Source organism: Vigna umbellata, chromosome 3 (assembly GCF_029865625.1).
Source record: "Vigna umbellata cultivar VRB3 chromosome 3, Vumbellata_1.0, whole genome shotgun sequence".
Lineage (NCBI taxonomy): Eukaryota > Viridiplantae > Streptophyta > Magnoliopsida > Fabales > Fabaceae > Vigna > Vigna umbellata.
In genome coordinates this window covers 7,323,220-7,350,592 of record NC_142167.1, presented here as the reverse complement: position 1 = coordinate 7,350,592, position 27,373 = coordinate 7,323,220, and the positions used below count along the sequence as shown (strand labels likewise).

The 27,373-nt window shown below is 35.4% G+C and overlaps 2 protein-coding genes and 2 long non-coding RNA genes across 4 annotated transcripts; 2 read left to right on the top strand and 2 right to left on the bottom strand.

Moving 5' to 3' along the window:
• Positions 1 to 2,923: 2,923 nt before the first annotated feature.
• On the top strand, positions 2,924 to 6,063 carry LOC124832767 (uncharacterized). Its single transcript, XM_047307047.2, has 2 exons — positions 2,924 to 3,610; positions 5,741 to 6,063. The coding sequence occupies exons 1-2, from the start codon at positions 2,996 to 2,998 to the stop codon at positions 5,873 to 5,875; spliced, it is 750 nt and encodes a 249-aa protein (XP_047163003.1). The 5' UTR covers positions 2,924 to 2,995; the 3' UTR covers positions 5,876 to 6,063.
• An 862-nt stretch (positions 6,064 to 6,925) lies between these two features.
• On the bottom strand, positions 6,926 to 9,149 carry LOC148201520 (uncharacterized). Its single transcript, XR_015785227.1, has 3 exons — positions 9,030 to 9,149; positions 8,833 to 8,924; positions 6,926 to 7,032 (listed from the first exon to the last, which is right to left on the bottom strand). It is a non-coding gene; the product is annotated as an uncharacterized LOC148201520 (long non-coding RNA).
• Positions 9,150 to 14,455: 5,306 nt separating this feature from the next.
• Positions 14,456 to 16,759, bottom strand: LOC148201519 (uncharacterized). The gene is made up of 3 exons (XR_015785203.1): positions 16,640 to 16,759; positions 16,443 to 16,534; positions 14,456 to 14,642 (listed from the first exon to the last, which is right to left on the bottom strand). It is a non-coding gene; the product is annotated as an uncharacterized LOC148201519 (long non-coding RNA).
• Positions 16,760 to 21,055: 4,296 nt separating this feature from the next.
• LOC124831705 (Galactose-binding protein) lies at positions 21,056 to 25,626 on the top strand. Its single transcript, XM_047305779.2, has 5 exons — positions 21,056 to 21,216; positions 22,086 to 22,278; positions 23,226 to 24,544; positions 24,657 to 24,742; positions 25,344 to 25,626. Exons 2-5 carry the CDS (start codon positions 22,116 to 22,118, stop codon positions 25,594 to 25,596), a joined length of 1,821 nt encoding a protein of 606 aa, XP_047161735.2. The 5' UTR covers positions 21,056 to 21,216; positions 22,086 to 22,115; the 3' UTR covers positions 25,597 to 25,626.
• The last annotated feature ends 1,747 nt before the right edge of the window (positions 25,627 to 27,373 follow it).

Below are 27,373 nucleotides of genomic sequence, written 5' to 3'. Positions count from 1 at the left end.
CCTTTATAATTTACAATCCAACATAAATAAATTTTTATCCTCGTCGGTAATCTCTTCATTAGAAATTCTTTTATTCATTGGTAAAGAACTAATAAAGAAGTTTAAAAAAAGTTAGGAGCCTTATCGATAAATATTACAAAACATGGAGGTATGACGGAACTGGAAAGTTGGTTCCATAAGTTAAAACACATAAAGCTTCAACATGATTCCCATGGTGAGAACAAGTATAGAGAAAGTGTTATTTTTTATGGTGAGGTCCTTGTACTCTTTTATTGGGCAAGTATGTAGATCACCGAGAGTACTAAGTCATAGCATCAAAGTTGTATTCTCGTAAGGTGAGTAATGTAATTGTTGGGCGAGTCTCCTTTTAGTGAACACTCACTAAGCGAGACATGTATTCGTCAAGCAAAAATGTACATACTTGAATGATTGAATGTGTTTTATTTTTTTAATGTTTTACTTTATGATTTATATGAATGATGTGGAAGGATAAGAAAATGATTCTTAGGTTGAGAATATTACTATATAGGGTGATGTGAGAAGTGTGTTGACATCCAAGCATAATGGAGACTATCCTAACTCTACTAAATATTGAACTCAAGTAGAAGAGGATACTTAGTTGTCAAAGATGTTTTTGTATTTGGCATGCAGTGTGAAAAAGAAGCATATATCGCAAATATAAGAAATTTATCTTGTCATACTTCTTGGTAAGAGACATAAACTTATCACAATATAGTTATAACTTTTGAGAGACAAGGGTGAGTATTATATGGGCATGGTCTTATAGTTTACTCAATACACTAGTCTTCTAGATATCATGTCAAATGTATGTTTGAGTATGAACATTTTTCATATATATATATATAAAATGACTACCTCCTCTTCAAGCTACAACCATAATTCTAATTTCATCTATAAAAACCCTTTAAGCTAATCAAGAAAGCAGAGAAAATTATCCAAAACCATCTCCGCAATGAGAATCAACCAAGCTATCTTTTCCATCTTGAGAAATCTTGCCCGTTCGAGTATTAGAAGGTTCTTTCAGATATCAACAACGGTATCGAGATCGTCGTCACACAGTTTAACACTAGTAAACTCTTTACCGATCGTTCCCATCTCTTTGCCTAATCTCATTTGCCACGTTAAGCACTTCGACATTGTTCTCGACTAATTAATTATTTGTATTTTGTAAGACCAATTACTCATGTTAATTAAAAGTTTTTTAAATAAAATAAATTTTTTTGTTTTTTAGTATAATTTTTGTTTTTTTATATGTTCCGTTTTAAAGTATTATAATAAATAAATGAAGTTTATTAAATATATAATTTTTCTCAAATAGTTTAGGAGACTTACATTTAAAAATGGTTTTAGAACTTTATCTCATATATCGAGTATCGCTCTTTTATTACCACACTATCATTCTAATTATATAATAATAAAACTTTTCATTATGATTATGAAATTGTCTAATAATGTATTGGGATCGAAAATTTTAAAGAGATAGTTAATTTGTTTTAACTTGAAATATTTTATAATAAAATATGTTGTTCTGTAAGCAATTATAAAAAATTTAAAATTTAAAAATTTCATTAAAATAATTAAATTGCTTAATATAATATTTTTTTATTGAAAACGTTATTTGTTTGAGCAAGACCGACACCCTTGTATACTATTATTTATTTATTTATTGTTTTATATTAGTTAGAATTCTCTCAACTAAGGCATAGAAAATATTTTCTTATATTTGTAAATTATTTTTTTATGTTGCCATTATTATTTTATTGATATTTTGTACTAAATATTTTTATCAAATATTTTGCAGATATTTTGTTTAAAATATTATGTTTGTTTCCTTTAACATTAAGTGAAAAACTTTCAACCTAACATTAAAATATATACAATTTTATCATTTTTAAGATTAATTAATTAAAATAAAAGAAATAATATATATATATATATATATATAATTTTTTGTCAAAGTAAAAAAATTATGCATACGTGAGATAAGTTATTCAGTTATTTTGAAATATAAAACAAGTATTCAATTATTTTATTAAATACATAAAAAAGTTACTTTTATTCATTAAAAATATGAAAATATTCAATTAACAAGTAGTATTAAATAAAATTACTAAATAATATAACCTTTTTATATATTGATGTAATTAAATAAAAAAAATTTATTTATCAAAAGATAAATATGTGATTTACTATACGACAATATCACATAAAAGGCTCAAGAATCTTTAAAGTAAACTATCAAAACTGACAGTTGAACGTTTAAAAATTTGATTAAGAAAATTCAAAAGTCGAAACTGTTAGGAAATTGAAAATTAACATTAAACATTTGAAAATTAGGGTTATATAAAAGAATAATAATACTTTCACAATATTTTTTTTACAATATTTTAATATTATTTACATTGACAATTTTCTTTTATAATATTTTAATATTATTTACAGGTTCAAAATTATTTCATAATTAATAATAATAATTATAAATACCAATATAAAACCAATCATATATAATATAATGACACTTTATATAATATTAAAATGTTGTCAAAATATCGTTATTACGATAAAAAGAAATTTTCACCAAGACAAGGTTGAAAATATGAAAGTATCTTGGAAAAGTAAGACTGAAACCGTTGAAACTGGTAGGAAAATTGAAAATATTTGTTTATTATTTTTCCCAATTCATTTGAAAGTTGAAAATTTATAATTTGTTTATTAAAATAATGCGGTTAGATATTTATAAATACATATTTCTTATAACAAACGGTGTTCTGTCATGAAAAACGGTGTTCAGGACAGAAACCAGTTTAGTAAAAGGAAAGAGTGAAACGGTGTTGGCGCGTAGTGTGTAACCGTAACTGTAACTGTAAGTGTAACTGTAGGTTATTATATATATGTATGTAGTGGTTGCCCAAATCGAAAGCTAGGGTTAACTTCATTCCTTAAGTATTTTCTTTCCCTTTGGGTTTGGTTTGAAATGGAAACCATGGACGCTCAACTCGAAGTTGAAGACTGGGAGTTTCTCCATCCAAACGACGACGTTCCCATCGTCTTCGCCGGGCCCACGCTCAACGCCATTCGCCACGACCACTTCGCCCTCCTCCCTGAAGATCATCAACCCAATTCCAATTCCAATTCCGATTCCAATTCCAATTCCGATTCTAATTCCAATTCCACTTCCAATTCCGATGTCGATCGCAACTTCGATGATTCCTATGTCGCCAATCAGATTTTCTCCAATACCACCGCTCCATGGACTGCAGATTCCGATTCCGACACGGCCACCGCGGTGACGGTGCCCGAGGCGGAGCCTGCGGTGGTGGAGAGTTTGAACGCGGAAGAAGAGCAAGGAGAGAATCGAGAAGTAGAGGAAGTGAAAGAGGAGGGGGAGGAGAAAAGATTGGTGTGGTGGAAGGTTCCGTTTGAAGTGTTGAGGTGTTGGGTGAACCCTCTGCCTCTGCCTCTCCCTGTCTGGTCTCTCTCTGTGGCTGCTGCTGCTGCTTTTCTCGGACTCCTCTTCCTCGGTAGGAGGTTGAACAGAATGAAGCGCAAGACTCAGACCTTGAAGCTCAACCTTGCTCTCGATGATAAGGTCCTTGCTTCCTTCATACACATACATATATACACCCATACATACATTGTTTTGAAGACGTAATTGTTTTTTTTTTTGAACTGTGACAGAGATTTTTGAAAATTAAGCATTTTCCATAGCATGTGTGATTGGTCAAGTTTATTTTGCTTGTGTAGTTGTTTGTCTAATGAATGGAACTTGGGCTTGGCGGAAGAGGTTAGGTGGCAAAATGGGCTAGTCGAACAAATAGACTTTGTTGTTTATGTCCGAATAATCAAATCATACTACAAAAGCCTACGTTTAGTTCAGGATCAAAATTAAAAGCCGAAGCCCTATATTTTTTTAGGTGTGCTTGGGTCAACCAAATTAGCGTAACCCGTTTTGATACCTATAGGCGTTGGTCTAAGTCGTATCGAGTATTTGACTGTCTTAAATTATTTTTCTTTTAAAATAAGTATGATGCCTTTTAGACAGAAAAAAAAAAGATGTTTCTCTTTATCAAAGAATAATAAGCTGTGACTTTTGGAAAATTAGCAAGTGTGTTTGGTTTGGATTATTTTCAAGAGATAATTGCTTGCTTGTCTTTAGGGATTTATTCCTGAAATTTGAGTGTTAATTTTTCCTGAACATGCATTGATTAGCTGCTATAAATTGGTTGGGATTGACTGTGTAAGCATGCTTAAAGTTAAATTGTTGAATGGGTACATATATAATTCGATTCCTGAAGATGTTACTCGACGTGGTTACTTTGATTACTCCAATGTTTTGTCTTGTACATGATTTGGCAGTTTCGGAGATTGCTTTGCATATATGCAGGGACTTTTAAGGATAAATACAATCCAAGAACATATTTTTTGGGAATAAATTGTATGTTTACTCAATAGTGTTTGCTGATTTTTGTTACATAATGACAATATATGTCTCATCTCAAATTGGCTGCTGGTATCCGTAAGAAAATTAATTGTAAATTCTACAGCCAGGTCTGTGTTTTATGCTATTGACTTTAATGCTGATCAAAAAACGAGAGAGAATGACTTATGCATTATGCTGGAATTTCTTGTTGTAGCAACTAAATTTTATGAATCGAAACATGATTAGATCGAGATTCTCAATTAATAAAAAAGGTGTGTTTAATCTGCTGTTGTGCCGCTATCACTACTAACTCTTGAGCAGTTTTGGACAGTTCATCAACTTTTTGGTACATACTGAAACCAAAAGAGGGCTGAAGTTTATTGTCTGTGTGATTGTGTGTTGTCTTATGGTTTACCCTTCAACATATTATGGAGTACAGTATTGTCCATGGGTTCTCTATGGCGTTTTAACTTTTCTTCACTCTGGAGTTTTTGTTCTCCCCTTTAGTATCTAGAATTTTTGTGACGATGTGAGCAGAAGCCAATGCGGGCTCTTGATTCAGTAGAGTTCATCGAGCGAATGGTAGCCAATCAATTGAGGTAGTGGAAGACTTAAGAAACCCTCGTCTATAAGTTTTTAGCGACAACTTTGTTCTTGTTTGAATAAAGTGGAGTCGTCCGTGTATATTTAGCCTAACCAACCTTGTGGAAATAACTTTCATTTCCATTGTACCTAGATTTTTTTTTTTCAATTTTGAGGTTGTCTGTTCTTTCCCCAAGTTCCACTTTATGCATTTTGTCTGCAATGCTAATTCTTATCAAATAAATGCGTCATTTGTTGGAGGTGGCTATATGTAATAATAAAGGGTACCTTATGTATTCATTCAGTTAACCAAAATATGGTATTTGAACCTTAAATTCAGGAGAACTGAGAGAGAGTAAGACAAATGCAAATATGCTTGCGTAGCCTATATCTGCTTGATATCTGTCTTGGATAAGTTCTTATTCTATTTGTGCCCTGCACATCGTGGGTCAATATGCTGCCTTTTAAAGAATGCAGACCATGTTTAGTGTGTGGAGCAATTGGTACCTGTTTCACTGCAGTTCATCAGTTAAAAAATGTTTGTGGAGATCATAAATTAAAAAAATCGTGACTTCAAATATTATGATTTGAAGTTGTTGAGCAGTGGTCATGCATCCATACATCCATACAAACTTACATGCATATGATGGTTTTGTTGGTACTTGTCTATGTGGTGATATATTAAATTTTGTGGGTCTCTCAAAACAACTTTTTCAGAAGGTGTCTCAGCTCATGGGTCGTGTAGCACGTCTTAATGAAGCATTTTCAGTGGTGAGACGTGTTCCAATAGTGCGACCACCATCTCTGCCAGCTTCAAGTGTGACTCTGAGGCCTGTGATGAGCATGAGATGAAGGGATTTACAGATTACATGGTTGAAAGTAGTGTGAAATGCAATAATAATTGTTTAATACTAACTCTTGTATGAATCATGTACGTACGTATGTTGTATCTATTACGTGTGTGGAACTTGGATTTTCTGAAGCTTTTCAGCAGCTTCTTGTATATCATTATATCCTATCATATTACTTTTCAATGTCTTCCCAATGTTTGTGCTGCCAAGTTTACTTTTTGTTATGATAAATTACAGGCTAGTTTCCAGTTATGATTGTTAACTACCAAATTCACAGAAGTAATGGATTGTGTCAGTGCTATTGGTTTTATTATAATATTTTAATTTGTTTTCTCTATTTCCATCTCATCATTCATCTAACATTTATTTTGGATTATATTCTACTTTAAGTCAGTCATTTATGATTATATATATTTATTGTTTGTAGTACATTCACTTTCAAACAAGTAAAACATGATTTAAAGTTTCAATAGAATATTTTTGTTGCACTAAAATAATTTTAAGTTTTAATTTATAATTAATATTTATTCTTGAAATCATTAATTATATAAGTTGGTTATATTAATTTCTTTCCTATCTATTTAAGTATTTTTTGAAAAATTATCGAGATAAATTATAAAATAAGAAAAGAATGTATTCATGTGGTAAATGTTTTTTGAAATATCACACATTCCCATGAAAAAAAATCTGAACTGAGAAGGTTGTGTGTAACATCCCAATAAATGATAATTACCATAGATCAGAAGTAAATTACATTTACAGTAATTATAGTGCAGTCTTAAGATTTACAGTAGCTGCTCTGAAAAGAAACAGCACATTCAGCAATTTACATCAACTGCTCACGCATTTTAAACTGAATGTGCAGCACTTTACAGTATTTAGAAATTCAAAAAGGTACAAAACCAGTTACTGGACAAACGTTCTGCAGAAATATACAGTCAACGTCCCAAAATGCTATACAGAAAGACTAAATACTACTAATACTGTATGAACAGCGCTGCAAGACTATACACAGAACTATCAAAAATACATCACTGAAAAGTGCTAAAGCTAATACAGAAACGGGTCTCTACTGCTCAGCTTTAACTTCAACTTCCACAAGGTTGGCATCCTCCAAATTTTCTTCTTCCAGTATAGTTTCAAGGGGTGCCTCACCATCTGCTCACATCCACAACGGATGATCATTGCATTGACAAGACGGACATACAGAAACAGTAGACAACACAAGGAAATTGCAAGGGTAAGCTTAGGTAATTTAATTCAATAAAATCAACATAATTTAACTTATAAAATCAGTCATACAATTCATACAACATTAAACACATATCCATTCAAACAGTAACTCATCCAATTCTCATAATTAAAGACTGTCCGGACTGTATGATCCATGTATCTACAGGCGTTCTTTGCACCCGGGTGATGTAGTAACTGGGATACCCTCAACAGCTGCCACCCGAGGTTAACCCTTATCAGCCCAAGTACTATAAGGACTAGGGCCTCCTGCCATTCCCACGCATGAACTACTCTCCTCTACATGAGGATGAGCAATCATGGAATATCAGGATGAACAGCCATCAGTAGCTTAATCCATGGTCATACTACACTACTTCTCATATTCACATCATGGAGACGTTCCTCCTTGAAACGCTCTTTCATAATCCAATCCAATAAATCCATTCCAAATACCATTCGCATATATTCACAATTTCTCTTATTCAAATTTTCATTCTGTGTTCACTCTCTTTATTTTAAAGAACGTTCATCACTCAATAAATAGGGACGAACATAATACAGTACTCAAACATTCACGTTTCTGAACAATAGAAACGTACCATTTATCAACTTAACTACATTACAACACTTAATAATTGGAAGAAAACTGATCTGAGAAGAGATGAGTAATACTTAGAAGAATCTTAAATCTAAAGACTCCAGGTAGAATCCAAAGGATAAAGCCAATAATAAATATTTAGATAAACAATCAAATGTAATTGAATTCAGAAAAACAACACTGCCAGTCAAAGGCTGAACGTTAATTAACAATTTGAACGAACGTCATATACGTTCGCTCACGAAGCAATAATAAGACGAGCGTTCAATTATAAAAGCAAACATTGCTCAGGACGAACGCCAGGTCAATGACCGAGCATCAAATAGAACGAACGCACATAGAAACGAATGTGCACGGAAACGAACACGCATGGGAACGAACGTTCAGTATCAGACCGAACGCTAACTGGGACGAACGCTCAATCTAAGATTGAGAGTTCATTTGGACGAACGCTCAGTATAATACTAAGCGCCCCTTATGACGAACGCTGGTAAACAAAACCGAGCGTCCTAACTATACTTCACTTTACATTTTTAATGGTTGGACCCGCTAGGCTAAGCCGAACGCTCACCTAACTCTTAACACCAACAACGCTCGTTCTTGATCAGGTCCTTTCCAAATGAAAGAGCCCTTATTCTAAGTGATATTCCAGGGAAACCGAACGGTATAAGACCGTTCGATAACGAGCGTACATGATCAATCAGAGAAGATCAGATTTCCAGATTTTTCAGACACTATACTTCACAGTTTTTATACGATTTGTAACTTAGAATTTTCATCTTCACCATAAATCTTATACATTACAGAATTCATATTATCTCCTCAAACTATACAGAGTTTTCCATCTTTCCAGTTCAAACATATCACCATCAACATACAGTAAAAATCATCTTTCCAAATTATACAGAATTCAATCAAATCTCAACTCATACATATCATTCTCTGCATACAGTTCAAACAATAACATCATCCACATACATTTCCAAACTTTATCAATCATATACAACCAGTACAACAGACTCATACATGCATACTCCAAAATTCATACAATTCAAACATCCAGTACACTTCATTACTGTCATAAACATCAACCAAGTATTAAATCAAATTACTCAAGCTTCCCTTACCTGTTACTGCAGTGTACTTCCAATTGCTCAGAATTTCACTCTTTCACTCACGGCTTTCTATCCAGAAATTCACTGAACCACTTCTACTAAATCTAATACACCAAAAATCATAACAGATCAGACTTCTAATCCTGCATGCAACCAGAATTTTGGTTCGCATGAACTAAGTGGACAATTGTGCAGAAACGAGAACTTACCAGTTCAGTTCTCAATTCTGTTCGGATCAGAATAGTGCTCACGGTGCAGGGAAACTTTCTCCTATGTCTGAAATGAGATCAGAGGGTTTGATGGTAAGTTATCTTAAAGAGGAGATGAACAAGTTCAGAGAAATATCAGAGAGAATTTGAGGTTAGAATTTTCGAGAGAAGGAAGGTGATTGCATGCAGAGAATGGGAAGAGTTTTCCTGAAAATTTACTTCCTTCTTTCACAGAAACTAACTCCCATTCTCCATACACCACTTGTCTTCCATTATCATTCGCAGAGTGCTTCCACTGTGACACATGGCAGACACATGCAGTGGGAATGTGAGTGGATTTTGACGTGGCAAAACGCATCATAAGAGTGATCAGAGAGTGGTTTTGTGTGCTAATTAAATCAGGTTCTCACATTCCCCCTAACTACAAAAATTTTCGTCCTCGAAAATTCTAAAGCTTACCAGGGAATAGATGTGGATATAATTCTCTCACAGCTTCTTCAACCTCCCATGTTGAGTCACCAGTCTTTGCATTCCACACCACTTTCACAAGACGAACCTCCTTCCCTTTGTAAAGTCTGGTGCGAATGTCTTCAATGCAGACTGGTTGCATCTCCAGTGTTCTATCTGGCCGAAGTTGGATATCTTCTAACTCCAATACGTGTGATGGATCCGCTATATATTTGCGGAGTTGAGAGACATGAAAGACTGGATGAAGGTTGGACAGTTGAGGTGGTAAAGCCAATTCATACGCCACTGCTCCAATCTTCTTCAGAATTAGATAAGGTCCAACATACTTGGGAGAAAGCTTCTTTGGACGAAAGACTCTTCCCACACCAGTGATTGGATTTAACCTCAGAAACACATGATCTCCAGCAGTGAATTCTAAGGGTCTTCTTCTCTTATCTGCATATGATTTCTGCCTGCTTTGAGAAGTCTTCAAACGCTCTTGGATCAGTTTCACTTTCTCTGTTGTTTGCTGGATTAATTCTGGTCCAGTGACTGCAGTTTCACCTTCTTGGAACCAACACAAAGGAGTTCTACACTTTCTTCCATAAAGAGCTTCGAACGGTGCCATTCCTATGCTTGCTTGATAACTGTTATTATACGTGAATTCCACAAGCGGCAGAACCTCATCCCATACTCCCATATGATCTATAACGCAGGTCCTCAACAAGTCTTCAAGAGTTTGGATGGTTCGTTCAGATTGGCCATCCGTCTGAGGGTGATATGCAGAACTCATTTGAAGTTTGCTTCCCAATTCTCCTTGCAATGACTGCCAAAAACGAGATGTGAATCTCGTGTCTCGATCTGATATAATGCTTGAAGGAACTCCATGCAGTCTAACAATCTCATTAACGTACAGCTTGGCCAAGTTTGTCATAGACATCCTTAAATTAACAGCCAGGAAGTGAGCACTCTTAGTCAATCTATCCACAATCACCCAAATTGAATCATGGTTTCGGACTGTACGTGGCAGATGAGTCACGAAATCCATAGAGATGCTGTCCCACTTCCATTCTGGAATTTCCAATGGCTGCAGTAATCCTCCTGGTCTTTGATGTTCAGCTTTGGCTCTTTGACAAGTTAAGCAAGAGGACACAAAACGTGCAATGTCACTCTTCATACCAGGCCACCAGAAAGACAAACGAAGGTCATGATACATCTTAGTCATGCCAGGATGCATGCTAAGACGGCTGTGATGTGCTTCCTCCAATATGATTCTCTTCAGCTCGCCATCATTAGGGACACACGTCCTTCCCCGGTAACGCAACATGCCATCTGTTCCTGCATTGAAGTCCTTATCTTTACTCAAACTGAGCGCGCTTAATATCTTCACCAGCTCTTCATCTTCACGTTGCTTCTTCCAGATTCGGTCAAATACATCACTGGAAATTCTGAGATTACAGCATCTGATAACATCCGTTCCCAAGTCAAACTGCAATCTTAGATCTCTAAAGCTTTCCACCAAATTCAGCTCCTTCACCATCATTGCAGAGACCCTTACGGCTTTCCTACTCAAGGCGTCAGCCACCACATTTGCTTTCCCAGGATGATACAACAATTCGAATTCATAATCCTTCAAGAATTCAAGCCACCTCCTTTGCCTCATATTCAACTCCTTTTGATCAAAGAGGTACTTGAGACTCTTGTGATCACTAAATACTTGAAACGTTGCACCATACAGATAGTGTCTCCAGATTTTTAAAGCAAACACGACTGCTGCCAGCTCCAAGTCGTGTGTGGGGTAATTCTTTTCATGGACTTTCAACTGCCTGGAAGCGTATGCCACTGCCTTTCTTTCCTGCATCAGTACACAGCCCAAGCCTTGATACGACGCATCACAATATACTTCAAAAGGCTTGGCTGTGTCTGGAATCACCAACACAGGAGCACTTGTTAATTTCTTCTTCAGTTCTTGAAAGCTTTCCTCACATCTATCTGTCCAAGCAAAAGGCTGGTCCTTCCTGGTGAGGTAAGTCAGAGGGGCTACTATCTTAGAAAATCCCTCAATGAACCTCCTATAGTAACCAGCGAGTCCCACAAAACTCCTAACCTCCGTGACTGAACGTGGACTCTCCCAATCCAGCACTGCCTTCACCTTGGCTGGATCCACTGCAATACCACCAGCAGACACAACGTGTCCCAAAAATTGGATCTCCTTCATCCAGAATTCACACTTTGAACGCTTGGCATACAGCTCTTTCTCCCTCAACACGCTCAAGACAATTCTCAAGTGGTCTTCATGCTCTTCCACGTTCTTGGAATAGATCAGGATGTCATCAATAAACACCACAACAAATTTATCCAGGTACGGTCTAAAAATTCTGTTCATATAATCCATGAAGATTGCAGGTGCGTTAGTCACTCCAAAGGGCATCACCACATACTCATAATGGCCATAACGAGACCGAAATGCAGTCTTCTGAATGTCCTCCTCTTTAACTCTGATTTGATGATAGCCCGACCGTAAATCAATTTTTGAAAATACGCAAGCACCATGCAATTGATCCAGCAGATCGTCTATCCTCGGCAGTGGATACTTGTTCTTGATGGTCAGCTTATTAAGTTGCCTATAATCAATACAGAGACGGGAGCTGCCATCCTTCTTCTTTACCAACAATACAGGTGCTCCCCACGGTGAAGCACTTGGACGGATGAACCTCTTGTCCATCAATTCCTCAATCTGTTTCTTAAGTTCCACTAATTCAGCTGGTGCCATTCTGTAAGGTTGAACCGAGATGGGTGCAGCAGTGGTCACCAAGTCAATTGTGAATTCTACCTCACGAATGGGAGGTAAACCAGGTACTTCATCCGGAAAAACATCTGAAAACTCATCCACTACTGTTCTCCCTCCACTGTTATCAATATCAGATGAACACCCCATCTCATTGCCTTCATATGTCATGATAAGGAAACAGCTTGCTCCTTCCATGATGTCTTCCTTTAACTGCCCAAGAGTGATTGACAGTTCTTCATCTTCTTCAGCTGGAAAGACTAATTCCTTCTTCCCACAGTCAATGAGGATCCGATTGGTAGCCAACCAATCCATCCCCAAAATTACTTCTAAGTCCTGAAGGGGTAGGCAAATGAGATTAACCTTATATCTACGCCCCTCAACTTCTATAGGACATCTTACACAAACTGTAGATGTCTTAATCCCACCAGCTGCTGGGGTTGACACCACCAGATCAAACTGTAACTCGCTCTCCACTAGCCCCAACTTCTCAACACATGCCTTCGATATGAAGGAATGAGTTGCCCCCGAATCATACAACACATCACACGGTTTTCCAAACAGTAAGCAAGTGCTGGTGATGAGTGTACCTGAACGAGCAGCTTCAGCACCAGTAATAGCATACACCCTTCCTGTTGCTCGAGCACGTCCACCTCTACCTTGTTGAGCTCTTCCAGCATTTGGCGGTCTCATTACCGCACGGCCTCCCATATTACACTCCTGATCCGAGTGTCCATTTCTCCCACATTTATTGCAATGCTTCACTCCAGTCAATTGAGGACAAGCCCATCTCAAATGTGGTCCTCCACACTGATAGCACGTTAAAGTCCTTGGCTGTCCAGTTTGGCCAACAGTGACCAAGGCCTGTGATCCACCAGATGATTGAGTTGGACGAACGTATGGGGATCTTCTTACGTTCGTATTGTTTCTGGATACAACCTGCCCCCTATTCAACTGCTGTTTCTTCTGTTGCTCGGCCTCAGCAACGTTCTTCTCCAATACCTTTGCTCTTTCAACCATGGCAGGGAAAGATCTGATACATAAGCAGGATATTAACACCTTCAAATCACTCCTCAGCCCATTTTCAAATTTCCTGCACTGCCATTCTTCACTGGTTGCCATGGTATTAAAACGGACCAGATGCTTGAATTTGTTGGTGTATTCTGAGACAGACATACCACCCTGTACCAACTGAAGGAACTCCACCTCCTTTGCAAACCGCACACTGTCCGGGAAATATTCTTCATAAAATTTTGCTCTAAAAACCTCCCAATTAATGGGATTCTGCGCGTCCCTCATTATGGCTTTCATACTCGCCCACCAGTGACTAGCCTCACCGGTTAACAAATATTCTGTAAACGCCAACCGGTTGTCATCTGGACATCTTTTTGCATCATAGATCCGTTCCATATCCCTCAACCACTGATCCGCTTCATCCGGCAGTCCTTTCCCATTAAATTTGGCTGGGTGGTGTTGTAAGAAACTCTCCAAACTCCATTCTGCATGGGGTGCAGCATTAGAGGAGGAGGCTCCTGGTGTGCCTCGGCCAGCTGCCAAGATGTCCATTAGTTGTCTTTGCGTTGCTTCTGAGTGAACACGAGAAGCCTCCATACTTTGCATTGCTTCCTGGTTTTGCCTCATCAAGGCAGCATTCTGCTCAACCAAAGTTGTGTTTTGTTGTTGAAGCCTGTCTATGACTGCCTCCAACACACGAGCACTAATTGGTGCATCAGATTCATTCGGCTGAGGTGGGGGAGGAAGTCTAGGAGCCATTCGTTTTCTGGATCAGAGAAAACTTACGTTAGCTATGTTCAAGAGTTAAAATTTAATAACTCATCAAACACATATCAAGCACACAACGAAAAGCACAGTGCACTCATACCCTATATGTCCTTAAAAGAACAAAACTGCTCTGATACCAATAAATGTAACATCCCAATAAATGATAATTACCATAGATCAGAAGTAAATTACATTTACAGTAATTATAGTGCAGTCTTAAGATTTACAGTAGCTGCTCTGAAAAGAAACAGCACATTCAGCAATTTACATCAACTGCTCACGCATTTTAAACTGAATGTGCAGCACTTTACAGTATTTAGAAATTCAAAAAGGTACAAAACCAGTTACTGGACAAACGTTCTGCAGAAATATACAGTCAACGTCCCAAAATGCTATACAGAAAGACTAAATACTACTAATACTGTATGAACAGCGCTGCAAGACTATACACAGAACTATCAAAAATACAGCACTGAAAAGTGCTAAAGCTAATACAGAAACGGGTCTCTACTGCTCAGCTTTAACTTCAACTTCCACAAGGTTGGCATCCTCCAAATTTTCTTCTTCCAGTATAGTTTCAAGGGGTGCCTCACCATCTGCTCACATCCACAACGGATGATCATTGCATTGACAAGACGGACATACAGAAACAGTAGACAACACAAGGAAATTGCAAGGGTAAGCTTAGGTAATTTAATTCAATAAAATCAACATAATTTAACTTATAAAATCAGTCATACAATTCATACAACATTAAACACATATCCATTCAAACAGTAACTCATCCAATTCTCATAATTAAAGACTGTCCGGACTGTATGATCCATGTATCTACAGGCGTTCTTTGCACCCGGGTGATGTAGTAACTGGGATACCCTCAACAGCTGCCACCCGAGGTTAACCCTTATCAGCCCAAGTACTATAAGGACTAGGGCCTCCTGCCATTCCCACGCATGAACTACTCTCCTCTACATGAGGATGAGCAATCATGGAATATCAGGATGAACAGCCATCAGTAGCTTAATCCATGGTCATACTACACTACTTCTCATATTCACATCATGGAGACGTTCCTCCTTGAAACGCTCTTTCATAATCCAATCCAATAAATCCATTCCAAATACCATTCGCATATATTCACAATTTCTCTTATTCAAATTTTCATTCTGTGTTCACTCTCTTTATTTTAAAGAACGTTCATCACTCAATAAATAGGGACGAACATAATACAGTACTCAAACATTCACGTTTCTGAACAATAGAAACGTACCATTTATCAACTTAACTACATTACAACACTTAATAATTGGAAGAAAACTGATCTGAGAAGAGATGAGTAATACTTAGAAGAATCTTAAATCTAAAGACTCCAGGTAGAATCCAAAGGATAAAGCCAATAATAAATATTTAGATAAACAATCAAATGTAATTGAATTCAGAAAAACAACACTGCCAGTCAAAGGCTGAACGTTAATTAACAATTTGAACGAACGTCATATACGTTCGCTCACGAAGCAATAATAAGACGAGCGTTCAATTATAAAAGCAAACATTGCTCAGGACGAACGCCAGGTCAATGACCGAGCATCAAATAGAACGAACGCACATAGAAACGAATGTGCACGGAAACGAACACGCATGGGAACGAACGTTCAGTATCAGACCGAACGCTAACTGGGACGAACGCTCAATCTAAGATTGAGAGTTCATTTGGACGAACGCTCAGTATAATACTAAGCGCCCCTTATGACGAACGCTGGTAAACAAAACCGAGCGTCCTAACTATACTTCACTTTACATTTTTAATGGTTGGACCCGCTAGGCTAAGCCGAACGCTCACCTAACTCTTAACACCAACAACGCTCGTTCTTGATCAGGTCCTTTCCAAATGAAAGAGCCCTTATTCTAAGTGATATTCCAGGGAAACCGAACGGTATAAGACCGTTCGATAACGAGCGTACATGATCAATCAGAGAAGATCAGATTTCCAGATTTTTCAGACACTATACTTCACAGTTTTTATACGATTTGTAACTTAGAATTTTCATCTTCACCATAAATCTTATACATTACAGAATTCATATTATCTCCTCAAACTATACAGAGTTTTCCATCTTTCCAGTTCAAACATATCACCATCAACATACAGTAAAAATCATCTTTCCAAATTATACAGAATTCAATCAAATCTCAACTCATACATATCATTCTCTGCATACAGTTCAAACAATAACATCATCCACATACATTTCCAAACTTTATCAATCATATACAACCAGTACAACAGACTCATACATGCATACTCCAAAATTCATACAATTCAAACATCCAGTACACTTCATTACTGTCATAAACATCAACCAAGTATTAAATCAAATTACTCAAGCTTCCCTTACCTGTTACTGCAGTGTACTTCCAATTGCTCAGAATTTCACTCTTTCACTCACGGCTTTCTATCCAGAAATTCACTGAACCACTTCTACTAAATCTAATACACCAAAAATCATAACAGATCAGACTTCTAATCCTGCATGCAACCAGAATTTTGGTTCGCATGAACTAAGTGGACAATTGTGCAGAAACGAGAACTTACCAGTTCAGTTCTCAATTCTGTTCGGATCAGAATAGTGCTCACGGTGCAGGGAAACTTTCTCCTATGTCTGAAATGAGATCAGAGGGTTTGATGGTAAGTTATCTTAAAGAGGAGATGAACAAGTTCAGAGAAATATCAGAGAGAATTTGAGGTTAGAATTTTCGAGAGAAGGAAGGTGATTGCATGCAGAGAATGGGAAGAGTTTTCCTGAAAATTTACTTCCTTCTTTCACAGAAACTAACTCCCATTCTCCATACACCACTTGTCTTCCATTATCATTCGCAGAGTGCTTCCACTGTGACACATGGCAGACACATGCAGTGGGAATGTGAGTGGATTTTGACGTGGCAAAACGCATCATAAGAGTGATCAGAGAGTGGTTTTGTGTGCTAATTAAATCAGGTTCTCACATTGTGGAAGTTGAAATAATGGAGATTAATTTAAATTGATTGGTGAAAATTTCAGAAGATGATAAATTAGAAGGGAATATGAAATCTATTTCACCAAATCCAACCCATCTATTGTTGATCAAATTATCCAACTCAATATATTTCTATAACACAGCAACAATTAACACATGTGATAAAACAAATGAATGTAATGCTAAAAATAAATTTACAAATAAAATGAAAAGAAATTGGAAAAAATCTAACAAGTTTATGAAATGCAAAGATAAAAATTGAAATACATGATAGCTAGGAATTATGTTAAAAATTAAAAAGATTCGATAGTTTCGAAATCTGTGAATTAATTTGTTTTGATGATCTCAAAAGTCTCATTTTACAATGAGGCTAATGATAGTTTATGCATATAGCTTAAAAAATATATTTAATTTATCTTAATAATTCGTCTAATGATATTCCACGTTCTCTTTTTGATAAAAACTTATTATAGTTTTTATGCTAATAAGGAATGATAACGAAAATAACTAAAATTCTAACATCCCAATATATATAGTGTAAACTATAATAAAGAGAAAAAATATGATGATAAAGTAGTACAGTTATCCATCTAAGACATAAGACATAAAGTGATATCTTTACAGTCATCCAAAAATAATTATAAATTTAAAACTTTATTTACAGACCGAAAACTATTCCAAAACTATACACAAGACTCTAAAGAACCAAAAGCAACTAATCAGTAGCAGCATCACCTCCATTCAATGCTTGCTCCAAAGAAACCTCTTCTTCCGCTGCTCAGATCCAAAGGATGGTCATCGCAGAAGAAAACAGCCGAAACATACAAAACACAAGCATACAACATGGTAAGCTAGTTTAAACAAAGACTAATCATACAACAATTTATTTAACATCATACAAGCATATTATACATTCACATCACTTAAACCATTCACACATAACACACACTGACTCTGACTGTCCGGACTTAGAATGATTGCCGAGCTATGACAGGTCGTGCACTCGTGGTGGCTTCTACTGCTTTGCAAAGCCATTGTCAATGGGTTTCACCCTACCACACTCACGAGGTTAATCCGTTATCACTCACCTTGGGCCATACTGGAAGCACCCAAGACTAGGACCTCCTGCTACTCCTCACGACATGGATCAATCCTCTCTACTTGAGAATGAAAGACCATTGGAGTTTCAGGATAACCCCCAAGACTAAGCTCCTGCATCCATTCTAAACTTACTTAAATCTCAACTAGAGATTCCACTTTGAATCACAACATAGGGCACCACCATGTCTCCTCTCCCTGAGGATCATGGAATTACGTCCATACCATACTTGAACTTTACACTTTTGATTACAACATACCACAATCACCACAGATATTACATGATACAACTTCAACTTGCTTCATACAACACTCATTGATACATATCAGACAACATAAGAATACACAAAACTGGAACTATAACGTACCTCTCGCACAGCGCACACCTTCGCATAGTGAGACCATAAGCTTCTCGCACAGCGACCTAACTCGCCTTGCGAAAGCCCTAGATAGAGACCAACTACTCTGGATCTCTCGCATAACGACTAAACTTGTTATGCGAATAAAATTGAAAAGCATCAGACCCCAACCCCTCGCATAGCGACTCAATCTCGCTACGCAAGAATCTCATCCAGAGACTTGACACCCCAAACACTCGCAGAGCGAGACCCACTCGCTAATCGAATAAACTGAATAATAGTTCCAGACCCCAACCAGTCGCATAGCGATCCAATTCGCTTTGCGGATTGACAAACAGAGAGCAACCCTCTCAATTCACTCGCACAGCGCACCCATTCGCTATGCGAGTACATTGGCAGATAGCACCTCGCCAAGGTAACTCGCTATGCGAATCCATTCGCACAACAAGTCTGCATAATCTGCAGAACGAAATTCTGCAGAATTACACAACTCAACCAGTCTTTACCAATTCTACTCAACCTGGCCAACTTCTAACACTTCTAATTCGATGTATATACTAAATTAAACTTGCCTAAAGGATTCTAAACATTCCTAACACCAATCTAAAGTGTTTATGCACCAATCTCTACTCTAAAACCTCCAATTCACCAACTTATAGGCCCAAAACCAATTCTACCACTTGGAACCTGTTTTTGACCATTTTGATGACTCAAACCAGTCACATATAACCTATCTACACTATCCCAACATTCACCAACAGCACTTGACCACAAATTCTCAAATTCACTACCTCACTTCCTCTAAAATACACTAAACCAGCCCAAAATTCACATTACACTTTACTTCCTCAACACTACAACACATCACAGTCAATAACCATCACCAATTTGCACACATTACAACATATAGATTAATCCAAATCAGCTCATCAATCACAATTCACAGTTTCTACCATTTTAACCGTTAAGAGCATACATTCACAAGCTGAAATGGTAACTGCACAACACTTAATCACAGAATTCATTACATACAACCACAACTAATAATTAAATCATAACCTAGCTTCCCTTACCTCAGAGATAACAGCCACACATACAGAAACGTTCCAGCCGTACCTTGCACAACAAGGAAACTCAACAGAAACCTACAAATCACCAATTGGTGATAGAGAACCACACTTAGAACCTAAATTGAGCTAGAAAAGGAAGAAATAACTACTAATCACATGCAACGAGAATCATTGCATGTTCACAACTCAGAGAAGAACAGACAGAAAAAGGGAGACAACTTACCAGCTGAAGAACGAGAAATTGATCGGTCCAAACTCAAGCCCTCAACGTCAGGATCGCTTAGACACTTCCTGATCGTTGAACAGATAACTCAGCAAGAAGAAATTGTAGAGAATTCAGAGAACTCTGAGGAATAGAGTTCTAGAGAGATGAAATGTTCTTAGAATAATGAGATATGTTTATAAAAATTCTATTTATATTATAAGATTATTTTAAAGTAAAATAATCTATCTCATTATTTTAATACATCAATCTGCTCTATAACACTCTATTTTTCAGGTCTTTACAAAAGTAAATTCAAAATCTAACACCATACTTATTAAATAACAACTTTTCTTTTCTTTCTTTATTTATAAATTTATTTTTCAATTAGTATTAATTTGTTTTCAGTTATATTTGGTAGATATCAATAAACAAGGGGAATGTTCTTGTTTGCCTATCCTAGTTTATCATTTTACTCTAAAAGGAATTTTATATTTAGAAATAATTATTGGATTACGTGAGATAATAATAAATCTAGCTACACTACATTATTTTTCTCAAATTTCAAAGAAAAAATATCTTACATTATCGAAAATAATCTCATTAAATTTTAGAAGTAATAATTACATAAGAGGTGTCTTTTAGCGTTATAATAATAACAATTAAATAAAGTATAATGATGAAGTATTAGGGGTAAAACATTACCTTCGTCTTTGGTCATTAATGTTATTAAGCAAAATATCTAAATTTTTAATTTAACGGTCATTAATTAATAATCCAAAATATTTAAACTGTAAATTTAATCTTCAATAGTCAATTAATATAATTTTTATAAATCAAATAATTCAGTATAAACAATCGTATAACACCCATTTTTTTATTATCTGTCATGTTCTAGACTAATGTATAGCTTAAAGTCAGAAAAGAAAGAAAAAAAAAAGAAAAAGTTAATCATATAAAAAGTTGTATATTAACTAATTAGGAATGATATCAATGTTCAAAATTGATTTAATTATTATCTATAAATATTATTGAACAATAAAAAAGGTTTCTATGTTTATGGAAGTATAAAAGTGAAAGTTATATTTTTTTAGCTTAATCTACTAATTAATTATTATAAAATTTAATGATTAAACCATTTATCATGTAATTGGAAAGAAAAAACATGAAGTAAATTTTTTCCATGTAGTTTTAGTTATGTAAGTAACATTTTTGTTGTTACCATTGAAAGCAAAAGAGAGAGAGAAAGAATGGTTTTGAATTCAAAAGGAGTGGACAAGACAAGACAACCTGGATGCAGTTTCCACGCGTTGTGTTCCTTCTCCTACAAACCCCATTTCCTTCATTCACTCAACATTCTCAATGATTCCCAATTGCTAGAACAACACTTTCTCCACACCCAAGTTCACTGCTTCTCAATCCCAAAGGTCAAACTTCATCATTCAATTGTACTTATTCTATGCATAATTTGTGTTTTGGATCCCACATCTGATTTCTTGTGTTTCACATCGAATTCTAGCTTGATTTCATTACCCTTTTAGATTTCATGCCTGTTCTCTTCTTGTTATGAACCTTCTCAGTACAGTTTTAGCTATACTAATGATCAGTGAGTGTTTCTTGTTTTTGTTTTCGCTTGAAGTAGTGCTTGTTGTGTTTCACCAATCTGAAAATCTATCTCTAGGAGATCTCCTAGCTACTGTATCTAATAGGGTTATCTCAGTGATTGTGATTGGGAGAAACTGCCTATGAATTAGGCTTAGGTGGTAATTCTCTTGGTGACAATCTCAGCATGTCATTGAACGTATCAGTTTATTAGTATTAGTTGTGTCTCTTCGTTCTACCACTTTTTCTAATACAAAGAAAAAGGTTTGAATTGGGGTCAATTTTCTATGATGAGTCTTGGTTTTGCTGATTTGATTTTGAGTGAAGTCTTGTCATGTTCGTTTTTGGTGGCACGTTATTGCTTTTCCTTTCTTTTGCTTTACTATGAAGATGGATGAATTTGATATACTGATTGAAAATTTTCATTCCGTGTAATTGGGGCTTTGCTTACAATTGAACTTTTCCTTTTTTGTTGGTCGGAGTGGGATATTTGTATTTTACTGCATTCACCTTTCAGATTTGTAAGAAACTTCTACTTGTATCTCACTCCATGTTTGTGTGCTCTTCAATTGCTGTGATCCATCACAACTTTGCGGAACTCAAAAGTTAATTGATACATTTCATACCCTTTTCTTGCTTTTGCATCTGTTTGAGCCCTGAATGAGGAAACTAGATGTGTTGCACATTGTTGCAGGGGCGTTGCAGTGAATTGGGTTGATGTGCGATGCAGAGATCACGAAAAGCTCTTCTGGAGAGAAGGGCTGTAGAGAAGAAGGCTACAAATGGGAGGAACTATCTCTATAAAATATCTCTTTCGTTGGTCTTTGTTTTGTGGGGCTTGGTCTTTCTCTTCAGCTTATGGATAAGCTGTGGCTATGGTTATGGAGGTATTAATTTCGTTCTCTGCTAGCTGTGTTTTTAGCTATTGAGGCATGCTGTGTGTGAATGACACTCAATTCCCTCTCAGCATTTATAAAATGTAATTTTACGGAAATTAGATAAGCATAAGTACAACACAACGTGAAAGGTGGCATATAATCTTAAACAGGAATTGCGTATTATTAAAAGAGTTACAAATCTAAAAAAATGTTCTTAAACTTTTACAATCTTTACTCTCGTTTTTCAATACCATGGAATTTTGACTTTATTGATAGGGAGAAGAAACCTTCGTATTGACTTGTAAGTGCTAAGTAGGTGAATAAATCTGACAATTTCATCACTCTAAATTTACAAACACTTTCCATGCTTCATAATATAAACAGAGGTCAGCTTTGTATGTTACTGCCATTTTTTCTGAATAACACCTGGAAAACCTTTTTATTTTGTTGCTTAATAATTGGATCAGCAGTCTAGTTGCCATACAATATACAGAAATGCTGAACACTTTAAAGTGAAAAAAATAATTAAAAAGAAGGATTTCAACAAACCAAAATTCACATTAAGCTTTAATCTAATCAAAGGAAAGTCCAAAATCTGACTACTGATTGCTCAGCCCACAATTAAGTTTATTCTGTGTGAGGCAACTTCATACTGTTATCAGTGAAGAAATGTTATTGTTACTAGTGTTTTATTACTTTGAAGTTTTGAATGCAAGAAAGTCCGTGCTTCGTTGTTTTTCTTGCTCGATTATCTACTGCACACATTTATTTCTTATTGCATTTCTATATAAAAAATCTTTTATTTTATATTGCTGCATGCCCTTCATTACCTTGGAAGAAAATTTGCACCTTGAGGACAAAACAAACAAACATACATGAAAAAAACAAAAGAATCCTTTTTCCTTGCATATGTATGTAGCCTATTCTTATCTATTCAATTTATCGTCTACATTTAGATGGGTGTAGAGAAGTTCCAGTTGGTGTATCAAATTGGCATGAAGATGAACACAAACAATGTAAAAACTCTAACTCTGCTGATGAATATTCGACTAAAGAGACAGATGACACCTATACTCCTTCTGGGACTTTCTCCTCTGATGTTGCCAAATCCAATGGTTTTATTGTCAATTCACTTTCCAGTGGAGAAAGTATAAACAATGTTGTACCGCGTGACAAAGAAAATTACATTCCTCCTAAGATAGAGGAGCATGAAGTTGAGAGATCTGAATCTTCCGTGAAACTTCAAAATGATGCGCACAAGAACAATCACTTGTCTCAGGCAATGCCTCTTGGTCTTGACGAATTCAAAAGTAGAGCAATCGGTTCTAAAATTAAGTCTGGCACTAGTCCGCATGAAAATGTAATACATAGATTAGAGCCTGGTGGTGTAGAATACAATTATGCTTCCGCAGCAAAGGGAGCAAAGGTGCTATCTTCGAACAAAGAAGCCAGAGGTGCCTCTGATATCCTAAGCAGAAACAAAGACAAATATCTCCGAAATCCGTGTTCTTCAGAAGAGAAATTTGTTGTTATAGAACTTTCAGAAGAAACCTTGGTAAAAACAATAGAAATAGCTAATTTTGAGCACCATTCATCCAATTTCAAAGATTTTGAATTACATGGCAGTTTGGTCTACCCAACAGACAGTTGGATATTTCTCGGGAACTTCACGGCCTCAAATGTGAAGCAGGCTCAAAGGTTTGTTCTTCAGGAGCAAAAATGGGTGAGATATCTAAAATTGAACCTTCAAAGCCACTATGGTTCAGAATTCTATTGCACACTTAGCATTGTTGAAGTTTATGGGGTGGATGCCATTGAGAGAATGCTGGAGGATTTGATATATGCTCAAGATAAACCATTTGTGTCTGGGGAAAATAATGGTGAGAAGAGGGTAGCACCATCCATCCTTGCTAACGCTGAAGATTCTGGTGATGTTCAACAAAATACTTTCAGAGGGATCAATCCTGATTCTAGTTCAGAAATCTCTTCTGAAAACAAAGAATCTGTAATTGTGAACAGTAATATTCCTGATCCAGTTGAAGAAATCCGTCAACAAGTTGGCCGGATGCCTGGGGATACTGTTCTTAAGATTCTGATGCAGAAAGTTCGCTACCTAGACTTAAATTTGTCTGTTTTGGAGCAGTATATGGAAGACTTGAATTCCAGATATGTCAGTATTTTCAAAGAGTACGGCAAAGACATGGGAGAAAAAGATCTACTTCTACAGAAGATCAAAGAAGAAATTAGGCGTTTCCTTGAACAACAAGATGTTATGGTATGATGTTATGTTTCTTGCTGAATATTTTTGGCAATATCTTTCTATAGTTATAAAACATCACTATGGTTTAACTTTCTGTTCACCTAAAACAAATTTGTTGTCTATGCAGATGAAAGAACTTAGTGATCTTGATTCGTGGAAGTCCCATATTTCTGTGCAACTGGATCATGTACTCAGGGACAATGCTGTTTTAAGGTGAGAACAAATAGTACTTCTTTTTTTTAATTTATTTTGAAGGTTAGTTTCAAAATCTACTCCAAATTAACTTCTCAAAATAACCAAATATTTTTTTTTATGCTTCTGTTTTTTTTTTTTTATTTCTTCAAATGTGTTAACTAACACAAGAAGATTTTTTAATGTGCTTTTTTTAATTCAAAATACGAGTGGTTTTTCATAAAGAAAGATGAAACAAAGGGCCTTGTGAAGATTATTATAATTATTTTTTCAAATAAATTTTTAGTCCCTATATAAAATATTGTTTTTATTTTGGTACTCAATTTTTTCCCACTTTAGTCCTTATATATTTTTTGGTTCTTATCTTTATTAAGTGATGAACAGAGGATGAAAACATGGGTAATGTTTCCTACATAGTGGATTCAAATTAAAATGAAGTTGTTGGTAAATTTGATGGGGAGAAGTTTATTTATGGCCTCAGAAACCAATATAAGTAAACTTTATACCATATTAATCCAAAACCTTAATATGTAGGATTTGATATTCATGCTCACCCTTCAAGAGAAATTTTAAAGAAGTCATCCAAAAGCACAATCATCCATTTGTTTTTTTGGTGATGCAGGTCTGAGGTTGAAAAAGTCAGGGAAAATCAAGTGTCAATGGAGAATAAGAGTGTGGTTGTGTTTTCTGTGTGTGTTATTTTTTCATTTCTTGCTATATTACGGCTATCATTAGATATGATTATGAGCATCTATAGAGTGTTCTTCAGTTTTGAAAGAACAATAACAACCTCCAGGAAATTTTGCCAAGGGTTCTCTTCCTGGTTTCTCCTATTACTCAGTTGTAGCATCATTATTTTCACATTAACTTTATGATAATCCATTTCTAAGCCATCTTCTCCATGATTCTTGGTGATTCTGTTGTTTCATTCTTTGATTTTGTATGGATACTTTCATTCTGGGAAGTTATTGGAATTGGAAAAGTTCTTTAAAATTGCGTGAGAGAGTTCTGTTACTTCACAAAACTCCAATGAAAGATAAACAAGCCACGGCATCTGGTGCATATCAATAAGAGATTGAATATGGATTAAGTCTTCATCACATTGATGATGACAATGATGTTTAAGTCTTCCAATTTCTTATCTTGCCAAACTTTTTAATTAGACAACCTTCGATCTGTAGGAGTGTTGAAAGGAAATTCTCCACACGTAATAAATTACACATAATTGCTTTCATAATAAGCTTAACCATTTGGTTATGCTGGATTAGATGTTTTAAGAGAATAGTTTAGATATACAGAAAATTTCATAGACTTTATGGTGAAATGAGTTGTTCTGGTATATTTTGTCTAAGTTGTTTCTTGATCAATGCTTATTATAGTTATTTTTTTTTACCAACATAGATTGAAGTTATTTTTCAGTTGATATAAGTAAGAATTTTCTTAACAAAGATAGAGCTATTTTGCCACCAATCATTCAACATTTTTTTTGTCGATACTAATGAAATTAATTTTTAAATAATGTGTTAGACAATATTTTATAGTTATCAATAGAAATTAATTTGTGATTGATATTGTTAATTGTTTTTCCTATCGTTGGAGTTATTCTTTATTTAATATTAATAAATAATATAAAATTTATAGTACGAATAAAAAAATTAGTGAAACCATTAAGTATAATTTTAGTGCAATGAGATTAATCCATAAATAATAAAAACTTAATATTTAAAAGTAAAAATGGATAAATGACATGTAATACAATAACAAGCAAGTTGTCGACTAAATATTAGCCTTAATTAATTATAAAGCTAGTCTTGAAATCTTAAGTCTAATTAGTTTAATTACAGATTTTCAAAATTTACAAAAAATGTCCTAGAAAGCTTGTAAGACTTACAAATCAAACTCCTTAATATTAGAAAGAAGTTACAATAGTTTAAAATTGTTAAACCATTTTCCTTGATAAATTTTATATTTTATCGAGTCTATAATAGAAAGTTAAAGACATTTTCATTCACAAAAATTTAGTCATTATATATGTTGTTAATAGATCCTTCCCACTTTTCTAAATTAAGAACTTTTGTCTTTATATATTACTTATAGGTCCTTACCAGTTTTCTAAATTAAACTTTAGTCTTTATATATTGCTAGTAGACCCTTAACAATTTCTAAATTAAGAATTTAATCACAATATGTTGCTAATAGGTCCTTACCAATTTTCTAAGCCAAGAACTTTAGTCTTTACATATTTCTAATAGGTCCTTAGAAATTTCTAAATTAATAATTTAGTCCTAATATGTTGCTAATAGGTCCTAACCAATTTTCTAAATTAAGAAAGAGTTGAATGATTAGAAGTATGAGATGATAGATTTGAATAATCCTTAAAATATTCTTTTGGGTTTGTTTTCCCTTTTCCCAATTCCTAGTGTTGAGCTCCATATTTCTTTAATTCATGCCTGCATACTAAATAATACCTATCTTCCATCTTTACTTTTTGATGTAACCTTCATTCATTTCATGTCCATTCACATGCATCTCTTTTCGACAACCTTTGTTTTTTTGGTTTTTTTTTCGTGTTTCCCATTCCTCTAGTGTATGTACCTACACTTCTTTCCTTTTTTCACTTTATCTCTTCTATTTTAATTCCATTCTTTTCCT